Source organism: Dryobates pubescens, chromosome 3 (assembly GCF_014839835.1).
Source record: "Dryobates pubescens isolate bDryPub1 chromosome 3, bDryPub1.pri, whole genome shotgun sequence".
Taxonomy (NCBI): domain Eukaryota; kingdom Metazoa; phylum Chordata; class Aves; order Piciformes; family Picidae; genus Dryobates; species Dryobates pubescens.
The window spans coordinates 21583102-21596695 of NC_071614.1; the positions used below are offsets into that span (position 1 = coordinate 21583102).

Genomic DNA, 13594 nt, shown 5'->3' on the forward strand with positions numbered 1-13594 from the left:
TCAAAGATCATCAAGTCCAACCTGTCACCACAGACCTCATGACTAAACCATGGCACCAAGTGCCACGTCCAGTCCCCTCTTGAACACCTCCAGGGATGGTGACTCCACCACCTCCCTAGGCAGCCTATTCCAATGGCTAACAGCTCTCTCAGAGAAGAACTTTCTCCTCACCTCAAGCCTAAACTTCCCCTGGTGCAGCTTGAGACTGTGTCCTCTTGTTCTGAAGAGCAGATAGTTCTTGGTTTTACTTTTCTCTCTCTCTACAGCTACTTGAAAGAAGGTTGGTGCGTGGTGGGGATCAGTTTCTTTTCCCAGGTGCTTCAACTTGCACCAGAAGAGGTTTAGGTTGGAAATTAGGTTCTCCAAAAGGGTTGTCAAGCTCTGGGACAGGCTGCCCAGGGAAATGGTGGAGGCATTTAAAAGCAGTGTAAGTGCAGTGCTGAGACATGGTTTAGTGGTGACCTGGCAGTGCTGGATTAATGGTTGGACTGGATGATCTTAAAGGTCTCTTCCAACCAAAATAAATCTATGATTCCATGTGAATGTAGCCTTGGAGAAGAAAAAAGCCCGTTATACTTTTGGATTTTTTTCTCATTTTAAAGTCATGCGCATTCACAGCTGATGAATATCTATGTACTGTCTCACACTGCCAGTATGAGACAGTGGAAGGCAAATAATAAAAAGGATGTGGTAGATTCCTCCATCAACTACTGTCTCTACATCAAAACCAGATATCCCTGTCTAGGATAAGTTTCAGTTCAAACAGGAACCATAGGTGCTGTTGTGGGATGTTGTGACAGTTTTAGGCTGCGCCTTTAAGAAAGGGACAGTTACTGGAACACTCTGGCTGAATGTTTTGGTGTCAAAAGGAAAACAAAGATATTCTAAATGAATTTCATTGGTAGATTGGTAGAATGCAACTTTAAATTTTAGTTTTAGTTCAGTTTGTGTTCAAGTCAGTTCTGTCTGTTTCAGTCTGTCTGAACAGCTGCTGTTTTCTCTCTCTGAGCTTGGCTGCTGACCTGCAACTAACGAGATAAGAAACTAATTTTGTTTTTCTTTCCTTAGCACATGCTTTTAGCTAACAGAATTTCCTCCTTAATAATTACTTTTCTCTCTCTCACCCTTTTTGGGAGAAAAGGGAGGAAGGGAGAGAAAGGAGTTTTGGGGGGACCCTCCTCGCTGGAGGAGGGCAGGTTTTCTGTGTTACAGTTCTTTGCTGTATATTTCTGTATATATTGTAAATACTGTAGATTGTGTATATATTCATTGCATGTCATCCTGCTTGTAAAATGTAGCCCTTCCATTGTTGCTTCTCTGACTGAGTTAGTCGTGGTTTCTGGGGGGGGAGACCTTCTCTCACCACCACAGATGTGAAAGGTAAAATTATGAGTTTTGTTTGTATTTTATGAAAATACAATGTCAGGATGATTCCTTGTAGTATCACCTATTAGTAGAATGTGTTTTGGCATTTTATAAGAGTTATAGACTTGGATTATAGCAAAGATCCTCTCTGCCAACATACTGGCTCCAGCAGATGTCTAGAGGAGAGCAGAAGAACAGGACTAGACTATATAATACTTTCCCCTTATAATCTCATAGCCTTCAAGTATTTTTATTTCAGGAATTTCCCAAATCAGATATGGCTTTTGTCTAGTTCGCAATGTTCAGTGGATGTCTCTTCCAGGAATTTGTTCAGCTGCTGCCTGAAGCTCTGTTAGTTCTTAACACCTGTGACTTCCTTTCCTACGTGATATGTGCGCGCCTGTCTGTGTGTGTGTGTCTTGCAGTCCATGCTTTCATTGTTCTTAAGTGTTGTTAATTTTATTACCCTATGAGCTGTCACAGATAAGCTTTGGTGACCTTGTTGTGCTAGATCCAGCTGTGCTTCCCTTCTCTGTTCCTCCTGGACCTTTATGGAGGTTACTGTCCCCCTGACAGATGGTAGCATGATCATAGACAATTATCTTGCCTTAAACCACCAAGGAATTGAAGTCTGAGCTGAAACAGAATCATAGAATCACAGAATTGTTTTGGCTGGAAGAGACTTTTTGGGATCGTTGAGTCCAGTCAATTAACCCAGTACTGCCAAGTCATCCCTCAGCATCTGTGGTAGTTTTTCACAGATCTTCAGCAGAAACTAGTAAAATGTAAATAAATCACTATTGGGTGTAAAAAGGAAAATAATGGTAGTTCTAAGCAATCCATTGGAGAGATAAGAAACTTAAGCTAGTAATGTAAACAATTTCTCTTCTCTCACTTCTTCACTCTGGGAGAGATACTAACTGGCTTCTGCTTGACCTCGGCTGCCTTGGTTTGGCTAAGTCTAACATTTCTCTGCTCCTTTCTTTTGTCCTTTTTATGTAGAGGGAGGTAAGAGGGGACAGGGAGGGAGAAGCTATTAGCTTCCCCTGGTCTTTGGCCAGGGGGATCCTTGTGCTGTTTATTAATTGTAAATAACTTTAAATATCATAAATACTGTATATTTTGTACATATTCATTGCATTCCATTGTAGATTCTAGTTTTGCTTGTAAATACAGCTTTCACTTGCTTCCAGCTGAGCTGATCTGGCAAATTTAATGTTGGGGAGGGAATTTGCAACCCACCACATTACTCTGTTCCAGGGCTTCACAACCCTTTAGGGGATGAATTTTTTCTTAGTGTCCAACCTAAATCTCAACTGGCACAACCTGAGGCCACTGAGCACAGTATTGGAGGTGAGACTTTGTACTGGAGAGACCAAAGCATGGTACATGTTGCCCTACTGCCAGCTCTACTGTAAAATGTGCTCTATCAAGAAGCTTGGTGATCACACATGTCTTGAACTGCAACAGCTGTATGCTGAGTAAACAAGATTGAGATGAATCAAAATGCATTTAAAAATTAAAGTCTTAAGAGATGTAGCTTGGGCTGAGCAAAAGATGAATGTGCATAAACGAATGTGTTAGATGCATAGGTACAGGTGGGTGTTTGTCTGTGCAAATTGTTCTGGTTTCCAGAAACATTCTAAACTGTTTCGAGGGCTTTGCTGGTGATCTTCAAGCCAACTTCTATTCTGAACGAGACCAACTCAGAGAAATTAGAAAATTCTTAAAAGTCCAAAGGAAGATACATGCTTAAAATGATGCCATTGTAAGAATCTGGGATTTCAGTGCCAAAACACACAGAAACCTGAAGAAATTAAATTATTATGTGAATAATGTCATGCTGGGGCTGTCTCTTACAGAACACCAGCATTGTTGACACACTTCCCACAACATCAGGAGAAGAAATCAGGGAATCAGTTTCCTGTTAAGTGCATAAAAAGAAGTCCAAAACGCAATTTGTTACTGGGGAAAGCAATAGAGTAGGCAAGCCACACACAGTAGTTTTAGTATATTTTTCCCATTTTCAAACTGTTCAGGGTATTTCACAAGAAGCTGAGAATACACTGGGTAAAATCTCAAAAGCAGACACTGGAAATGTAGCAAAAATGTGTATCGTGAGGTAAAGGTCTGTTTGTGAGTGAGTGTGGTGAAGCTCAGCGATGGAAGTGTGAAGATTTCACCACAATCTCTGTTTTCATCCCAGCATGTAGAGTTGTAGGTGCCAGTTCCCATTATTACCAAGTCACATGCATGATTTCCTCCCCACATTGTGTGTGCAGCACTGGAATCATGCTCTGTCACCTCTCCAAGTTCCTTTCAGTTTAGCCTGAACTCCTTTTCCCTGTGCTCAGCAGTGCAGCACCAGCACTCTGCAGCTTGAGAAAAGGAATTGTATTTTTACATTGCCTTGGGCATCATCAGCAAAATTGCCAGACTGTCTGTAGGGACAGTTTGTGATATTTTGTGTGTGTGTGTGTGTGTCCCTGTGTTTATATAAAGCACAAAAAAGCACAGCTTGCCTTTTAGGTGCCAACTTGACCTTGTGGTGGCAGCTGTTGGAAAAGCAAGTATCTCATTGCGAGTTGTAAATTGAACAACTGCTGAAGGGGACTAAATTTGAAATGCCAACATTATTATACAACTTATCAAGAGAGTGCATCCATCAGCCACAGAGATAAATTGGGCTTTAAATGGCTTTCAAATATATGTGTCCTCTTACTGACAACTGTGGAAAGTTGCTGTAGTGGTGAAGAGAGACAGATTGGACCTGCTGCTTGTTTGGAAAGCAATATGCTTCTAAAGGTTTTCATCCCTGTTCTGCAGAAGCTGGGAGGTAATTCTTGTCCCTTTATGGAACCACTTAGGAGCACTCTCAAGAAGTAGAGCCCAGCTGTGCTGACCACAGCACATACAAATAAATATGCACCAAGGAACTGAGTATTGTATGCCAAACATTTGTCATGCAGAGCCTTGTCAGAGGTGGGATAGCCATGTTCCTCTCCTTTGCTGTCCTGGGGACTAGAAGTAGTCACAGGCTGGTTACTGTGCCACTAAGAGATTCAAAGGGGCAGCAACCCTATATCCTTGGCCTTGTGGGTAGGGTAGCTGGCTAGAAGAGTGCTCCACTGCCTGGACTGCGATTTTGTGTTAGTTGTTGGTAACCAGCTCTTTAGTTTTCCTGGGAACAGAAACTCAAGCCAATGTCTGCTCCAAGACCTTACCTTCCATTATGTTCTCTGTGGCCCCAGGAATCCGGAATTTCTGGGTCTTTTGAACAGAAGAGGCTTGAGATTCCCATAGTGAACCAATGACTGTGGAGAAAGGAGATCTGTGAATTCAAACTCTAAGGCTTAGGAATGAAACTCACATTTTTCATGGCCTGGACAAATTCTTTAACCAGGTGAAAGCTCTTCTTCCTGCAGGAAAATGTTCTTCAAGGTGAAAAATCCTACTACAAGGGCTGTGCATTTCCTTAAACTCGATAAAACCTTGAAACATTCAGCCAGAAAATCTTCCTTGTGCATGTAGGTGGAGGCAAAGACCCTTAATATGCTAAATCCATACTCCATTGAAGCTTGTCAATAAATTGAAGTCAAGGAAGCGATTATGGCAGGATGTAATATGTGTTTTCAGGCTCTTTCACAGCTTTTTGTGTAATGCCTTGATGCATAATGTTACCGCTGCTGCACTGCAATTAACATCAGTAGATGGTTTTACACCAGACCACAGATGAAATCCTAGTGAGGCAGCAATCACTCAGTGAGCTGGACAAAGTATTTCCACTTTCCCATAAGGAGCAGCATTTTTGTGATTTGTTCTGCCAAAATCTCAGACCAAAATGCGTGCTCTGTGCTTGCCTTTACTGTTGTACTTGGATCTGTCTCAATTACAGAGTAAATCTGATTTTCTTTTCCTCATTTTTCTCTAGTCCACTGCTGTCTACAGTTCATTGAGGTTTTAAATAGTTCTTGTTATATGGAAAGGACAGAAATATTTAGAGATTTTTAGGAGAAACACTCCTCTACCCCCTTCTAGCTTTGAGGGCTGTTTGAAGCAACCACATCTTCAGCCATTCACCTCGAGCACCAAAAACTGAGTACAGAACAGTTTACCATGTGTAGTGCTTTGAGCCAGCCCCGTGAAATGTTGCCCTTCCCCTCTGGTGGACAGCTGATAGATGGAGCAGGGTTGATTTTGATGGCAAGGTGGCTTGCATCACTCGTTTATCCTCCTGTGCCGGTGCAAGATCGCCCTCTGGTGTCAGGAGTTTTGCATGTGCTCAGGTGCTTGCGTGCCCCTCAGCTAATGCTCCACTGAGCCTGAAGAAGGCAGTCAATACAAATACTTAATGATCAGAAGGGTTCCTCTCCGTTTGTATGCAGAATGTGTTCTGCTAATTCACGCAATAGCTTCTTTCTGTGTATTATGTAGAATCATAGAACCATGTGGTTTGGGCTCAAAGGGACTTTAAAGATCATCTAGTTATAACTCCTCTGCCACAGGCAGGGACGCCTCTCACCAGACCAGGTTACTTAAGGCCTCTTCTGACTGTGCTTTGAGCATTTCTTGGCTTGGAGCCTCCACTGCTTCTCTGGGCAACTTGTTACAGTGTCTCACCACTCTCATGGGGAAGAACTTCTTAATGTCTAATCTAAATCTAGCTGCTTCCCGTTTGAAGCCATTACCATTCATTGTATCCCTGCATGCCTTTGCAAAAAGCCTCTCTATGGCCATCCTGCAGGACCCCTTCAAATACTGGAAGGCTGCTATTAGGCCTTCTCAGAGCCTTTTCTTCTTCAGGCTGATCAACACCAACTCTCTCAGCCAGAAGAGGTACTTCAGCCCTCATTTATTAAGTGTAAAATTTGGATTAAAGAAATTCTATTAAAACTGTTAAGTATGAACCTTGTTAATGGATTTTTACTTTCTCTCTCCCTTAGCTATGACTGTCCGGAATGGAGGAAATGTGCTGGTTCCCTGTTATCCCTCTGGAGTGATCTATGATCTGCTGGAGTGCCTGTATCAATATATCGACTCTGCTGGGCTCTCCAATGTCCCTTTTTATTTCATCTCACCTGTTGCCAACAGCTCCCTTGAGTTCTCCCAGATATTTGCTGAATGGTAGGTGTCATCAGCCTCAGTTCCTACTCTCACCTATGGTAGATAGATACATGCAGGTTATTGCTACTTGACATATTCTAGTACATACTTGATTAGAATTGTGAGCATGTTTCTTGAGTCACAAGAGAGTGTATAAGTAGATTTCCTGTAATTATGTAAGCATAATTTCCTATAGAACATAGGAAGTCAGATAATCTGTATCTCTCAACTCAGCATTTGTGAGGCCACAACTTGAATTCAGTATTGAGGCCTCTTTAGAAGTAGACTGAGGTACTGGAGTATGTTCAAATCTGATGAAAATTGTAGAGCACAAGTCTTGTGAGGAACAACTGAGGGAACTGGGGTTGTTTAGTCTAGAGAAAAGGAGGCTGATGGGAGACCTCACTCTCTGAAACAAGGTTGTAGCAAGGTTAGGGTCAGTCTCTTCTCCCAGGTAGCAAGCAATAGGACATGAGGAAATAGCTTCAAGTTGTACCAGGGGAGATAGAGGTTGGACATGAGGGAAAATATTTTCCACAAAAGGGTTGTAAAGCCCTGGAACAGGCTGCCTAGAGAAGAGGTGGAGTCACCACCACTGAAGGCTTTAAGAGAGTAAATGTGGTGCTGAGAGACATGGTTTAGTGGAGACCTGGCAGTGCTGGATTAGCAGCTGGACTTGATCTTAAAAGGTCTCTTCCAACCAAAATAGTTGTGTGATTGGTCCTTTTTGATACTTGCACTGGTGACTCTGTCCAGTTCTGGGCACCTCAGTTTAGGAAAGATGTTGACTTGCTGGAACATGTCCAGAGAAGGGCAACAAAGCTGGGGAGGGGTTTGGAGTGTGGGCCCTGTGGGGAGAGGCTGAGAGAGTTTGGGTTGCTTAGCCTGGAGAGGAGGAGGCCCAGGGAAGACCTTATTGCTCTCTGCAACTACCTGAAGAGAGGTTGTAGCCAGGTGGGGTTTGGTCTCTTCTCCCAGGCAACCACCAACAGAACAAGAGGACACAGTCTCAAGTTGCACCAGGGGAGGTTTAGGCTGGACATTAGGAAGAAATTCTTCACTGAGTGATTTGCCATTGGAATGTACTGCCCAGGGAGGTGGTGGAGTCAGTCACCATAACTGGAGGTGTTTAAGAAGAGACTGGATGAGGCACTTAGTGCCATGGTTTAGCTGATTAGATGGTGTTGGACGATAGGTTGGACTTGATGATCTCTGAGATCTTTTCCAACCTGGTTAATTCTATTCTATTCTATTCTATTCTATTCTATTCTATTCTATTCTATTCCCTAACTTGAGTGCTTCTTATCTATGCTTGTTTGCACATCTTATCCAGTGCCCCCAAAACTACACCACATTGTCCTTCTATAAGCAAAATAGATTGTTCAGGCTTTATTTTGCTGAGCCAGCAACATGTTTTCGTGGCAGGAAAAGACTAACAGTATCCTAGGCTGCATTATGCAGAGCACTGCCAGCAGGTCATTGGAAAGGTGATCCTTCTCTGCTCAGCACTGGTGTGGCTATGTGGAGAGTGTTGTATCTCCTTCTGGGCTTCTCAGTACAAGAATAATATGGGCTTAATGCAGTGAGACCAGCACAGGACCACAAAGATGAGAGCCTTGGAGACCAGGGACTCTTCAGCCTGGAGAGCAAAAGGCTTGAAGGAGTCTTGCCAATATGTAGAAACACTTGAATGGAAGAAATGAGAATGAGCGAGACAGACTCTTCTCAGCAGGGTCCAGTGACTGAACAGGAGGCTGAAATTAAACCACATGAAATTTTGTCTGAAACAAAAAAACCCACTTTTTTTTACTGTGAGGGTGATCAAACACTGGAACAGGTTAGGTAGAGAAGTTGTGGAGACATCAAAAGCCAGCTGGGCACAGTAGAGGGTTGGAGTAGGTGATATCAAGAAGTCCCTTTCAGCCTCAACTGTTCTGTAATTCTGAGACATGCAAAGGAGAACTCCACCAGTTGTAACTGTTCCTAACTCTCCTAACATGGGAGACATGTTCTAGATTATTAAATAAAGCAAGGTAGCTTTTCCTTCCTTCCTTCCCTCCCTCCCCTCAGTCTGGAGTTCAGGAAAAAAAAGAGAGGTCCTGGAAATTTTATGTGAATTGATCCCTTAGGAGAATTGTAAAGAGGATTGAAATTTGGTGAATTTGAACCATGTTACTTTCAGCAAAAGCAGGAAAACCAGTCCTTAATGTCCTGGCCAGAATTGTGTGTACTCACCAGGGTGTGTTGACTCTTAGAGTTTATGGTTAAAGGATTCTTTGGTTTGTATTTACATGGTGATTTCATTTCAGTAGCAGCCAAAGTGATGGCTGCTAACAATAATACTGTATCAAAGGAGTAGAAATGTTATGTGTGACAGTTGGGTCATTTTATCTGCTGTATCTGCCTGGCACAATTCAGACACCCAAATGTTCAGACACCATTTCTTTAATTCTGTGTTGCTCTAGTGGCTTATATTGAAAAGTCAAACCCAACATCAGCTAATCTCCAAATACATTTTACTTCTGTGCAAACGGAGGAAGAGGTTAAACTGCTGTGCAATGCAAGTTTGGGGTCAAAATTGGGATTGAAATTCAGGTATTCCAGCCTTCCAGTTCTTCTTTAGTCAGATAAATCACAGGATCACAGTATCACAGAATAGTGGACATTGAGAGGGACCTCTGGAGATCATCCAGTCCAGCTTCCTGCTAAAGCAGGGTCACCCACAGAAGGTTACCCAGGATCACAACGTCCAGGTGGGTTTGGAATCTCTCCAGAGAAGGAGACTCCACAACCTCTCTGGGCATCCTGTTCCAGTGCTCTGGCAGCCTCAGAGGACAGAAATTGTTCCTCATTTTCAGATGAAGCCTCCTCTGTTCCAATTTGTGCCCACTACACATTGTCCTGTCACTGGGCACCACAAAAGAGTCCACCCCTGCCTCTTACCACCTGCTTGATAAACATTGATAAGATTCCCTCTCAAGTCTTCTCCAGGCTAAACAGCCCCAGAACTCTCAGCCTTTCTCTGAGCCAGTCCAAGAGATGCTCCAGTCCCCTCAACACCGTCACAGCCTCTACTGTACTCTCTCCAGTAGTTCCCTGTCTCTCTTGAACTGGGGAACCCAGAACTGGACACAATACTCCAGATGTGGCTGACTACTGTAGAGTAAAAAGGGAAAGAAAACCTCCTTTGACCCAGCTGGCCACACTCTTCTCAATGCACCCCAGTAGCTGATTTGCCTTTCTGTCCACAGGGGCACATTGCTGGCTTATAGTGATCCTGTTGTCCACCAGCCCTCCCAGGTCCATCTTCAGAGAACTTTCCAGCAATTCAATTCCTAACCTGTACTAGTGCATGGAGTTATTAAAAGAAATTTCCTGCTCTTAGTCTCTCTTAGAGTTTATCAAATTTAATAATACCCAGTCTTAATTGCTTTTTAATAAAGTGAAGAAAGTATGAGACAGGTGTTATTTCCCAGGAAAAGCTACCAGGAGAGTGTCACTGCAGGTGACTGTAGGGTCACACAGACCTCTGACAAGTATCTTTCTTTTTTGTTTTTAACTCCTGTGATAGGATGAATCAGGGAGACCAGCTAGAGCTAATCAACAGCTTTCAGGATTTATGTTTTCAAAACAAAACAGTTGATGTAAACCAAAGGTGACTGTGAGCATTATGTCACGGTGAGATGTACTTTACCAACATTGTAGCTGCAATGACAAAATGCACAGGGGAGTTAGACTGTAACAAATAAAAGGACCAAGTCATTGCTGAGAAGTAGGATGAGGCAATTGGTATTTTTCTGCTGGCAAGTGATTTGGCTTTGCAAAAACTGCTGAGGTCTGATTACAAAAGGTCTGGACAACAAAATGCTGTGGATGATGAGTTGCAAATGTCTTCAACAGCAAAGTTTTGTTACATATTGTGTACAAAATCACTTCCAGTTCTCTTGTGCTTTCTGTAAGTGGTCTCACTGTGACTGAGTTGTGTGTTCTGCAGGTAGTGGTCCTCTAAGCAGAGAAACTGGAATTAAAACAAATTGGGGATTTTGCACCTGATGGCACAGCTATGAAATGGCTTTTTTCCAGAGAGAGTGTAACAGTAGATGGCAGCAGATACTGCAAGATGTTCTACATCTCTCTAACCTAGCTTGTTTTCTTTTTCTTTGAAAGGTTATGTCATAACAAGCAAACAAAGGTTTATCTTCCAGAACCTCCTTTTCCCCATGCTGAGGTAAGTAACCCATGGTCTTGCTGTTTGCTAAGATCACAGAGTAAGTAGGTTTCTAGATCACAGTCCCATGTTGCTGTTTGGTTTTGGGTTTGTTTTGTGTCTTTTTCTGGTAAACTCTTCTACAGCTAGTTCATAATTTTGTGTTATTATTCACACAAGTGGCTTGTTTTCCTTTGCTTTCTGTGATTTGTTTAGGGTTGTGGAGGAGGAATGAATAATGGTGTTCTCTCAACTCAAAAATCGCTGTTTATTTCAACATGTAGCTTACATATGCTTGCCTGTTTAACTTCTTCCCCTGCAGAGGGCTATCTGGCATACACATGGCTGAGTGTTTGCTCTTATCAGATTGCAACCACAAATATTCCCTTTGCCCAAGCAGTTTATTTGAAAGTCTATAAAACTAAGAGTTTATCAGAGACAGCTTATTCATCCCAACTGCTACTTCGCTAGATGAAGCAAGCACCATGTTGTCTACTGCAAAAGAAGTGGTTTCTTGAAAGTGAGCTTTGATATGAGAAAGTTAAAGTTTGCAGCACTGAGTGTTGGCAATTTTAAAAGAAACTACTTGAGTTAGCATCTTAGTGAAGCAAAGAGGAACAAGGTGCCTGTCTTTGGGAGGGAGATATCCCTGCAGCATATGTTAAGGGGATCTTCCCTGTGACAAAATAGTAATTTGAAGGCAAGTTTCAGCCAGCCATTAAGTTATCTCATTTCTTCAGAGTTACATACAGAGTTAGTCAAGAAAGTCTCTGGAGCACCCAACACAAGAGGGACATGGACCTGTTAGAGGAAGGCCATGAAGATTATCAGGGGGCTGGAGTGTCTCTTCTTTGATCACAGGCTGACAGAATTGGGGTGGTTTGGCCTGGAGAAGGATAGCTGGAGTGGGACCTTTTGCAAAGGCATGTAGTGATAGGACAAGGGGTAATGGCTGCAAAGTTAGATTTGTGTTAGATATTAGGAAGAAAATCTTTACTGTGAGGGTGGTGAGGCACTGGAACAGGTTGCCCAGAGAAGTTGTGGAGGCCTGGAAGTGTTCAAAGCCCAGTTGGATGGGGCCTTGAGCAACTTGGTCTAACAGGAGGTGGCTCTGCCCATGGCAGGGGGACTGGAACAAGGTGATCTTTATGTCCCTTCCAACTCAAACTATTCAAAGAAAGGAAATCTCATACCTTCTCCACTGCAAACAGGTAGCTTTCCCACTGAAGTAAATGAGAGGCAGATTGGGAAAGGAAGAATTGGGACTGAGAAATAGTTTTGGCTAAATACTCTTCCTATGAGACAGTGAACCATGCAGTCTCAGAAAGCTGGCTTTTTTAGTTCTTGTGGCAAGAACCATTTGATGAGATGTATAGAGGGGCCATTGCAGGCTTAAGAGTCCAGAGATTAAATGCTTTTTTGGGTACTGAAGTTTGGGTTTAACTCTGAGATATCTCATTCAGAGACTTGTTCTGGAATTTTTCATTACCCATCTATAGGTACTTCAAATGCATTGCTGGAAGAAGTATCTGACCAGATACCCTCACTGTTTCCAGATGCTTGAATTGTGTATAATCTGTTACCAAGAACAATGTAGGCTGCAGGGCAAGACACCTATTCACCATATTTTTTGTAACCAAAAAATTCACTCATGCTGGTAAATCAGTCCAAAAGTGTGATCTCTGAGTGCAAGACCCTGTAGCCATACAATTGACTTCCCCTTCATCCCTGATATCTGGAGTGTCCTTGTTGATCCACAGTGTCATTGGTTTCACTGACAACCCATATTCTACCAAAGGCATTGCTTTGAAATTTTAGTTCACAGCATGCTCCAGAGCTGGCAGTTTTAAATGAAAGCCCTTCTTAAAATGAGAAGCCAAACAAGCAGCTGTCAAAGACTGGATTAATTAACCCATCTTATATGATGGATCTTTGTGTTTGTAGAGCAATAATTGTGTCCTCTTAATTTTTAGGACATTTTATAATCCCCAGAGGCTTGTTGATAATGAGATTTTGCCAAATTGTTTTTTAACTGTTGAGATATTCTTCTGTGCTTTGTGTGCAGATCAAGGAAATTATGTAGCAAAAGACCTCACAGCAGCGGAGAACAGATCAGTGGCCTTACAACAAAATGCACAGAGGGAGTAGCACAGGAACAGACTTTGGTTGACAAGGCCAACTCATACAGGTTATGACACATAAATCTAGGGACTTTTTATCATGAGATGGACAAACAGCTTTATCTAGACCCAAGGATATAATTTCTAGGAAACTGTTTTTAGGCTTCTTACATTTTTGCCTAAGGATTGCCTTAAATGTGCTAAATGACACAGTGCGCTGTGTATGCACATCCTGATGGCTCCCAGGCTATGAAATGGCTGTAACCTTTGGGCATTTCAGCACTGAGCTGCCACTACACATTTCACAGCAAGCTGTGTAACACAGCCAAGAGTGTGGGTGTGGGTGTTCATTTAGAACTGCTATGTAAACACCGGGAAGCCCAGTAACCTGCACTACCCTCACCCCATGATGGACTGAATGTCTCTCTTCCTTGCTGATTCCTGACGCCCTAGGCATATTGCAACACTCTTTCAAAAGCCTGGCTTAATAGCAAAACCAAAACAAAGTAACACCCAGGCAAGTAAAGGCTGAGGCTACTGTTTCATTTAGTCTTTTGCTAAGATCATAAATCACTGAAGTTTAGACACACTTGAGAAAGCCAGATCGGGTTGCTCCTTGTTGTTCTAAAAGATGCATGGCTTGGTTCAGTCTGGTTTTAAACAATCAAAGCATGTTAAGATTGATACAGATGACTGACATGTAAGACACCCATGCTCACCAACACAGCCTTGAGATGCCCATGTCAGATACCCAGTGCTCAGAATGTTCTTTCATTCCTTGATGCTGTCTTCTGAGACA

At 42.6% G+C, this 13594-nt stretch overlaps 1 protein-coding gene across 1 annotated transcript in view; it reads left to right on the forward strand.

The window, feature by feature from the left end:
* The window catches only part of INTS9 (integrator complex subunit 9), a 77869-nt gene that overhangs the window by 34019 nt on the left and 30256 nt on the right, over positions 1–13594 (forward strand). Inside the window, exons 10-11 of the mRNA XM_009907735.2 lie at positions 6309–6489; positions 10636–10696. Coding sequence (XP_009906037.1) covers positions 6309–6489; positions 10636–10696 — 242 coding nt within the window. The remainder of the gene's footprint in view (positions 1–6308; positions 6490–10635; positions 10697–13594) is intronic.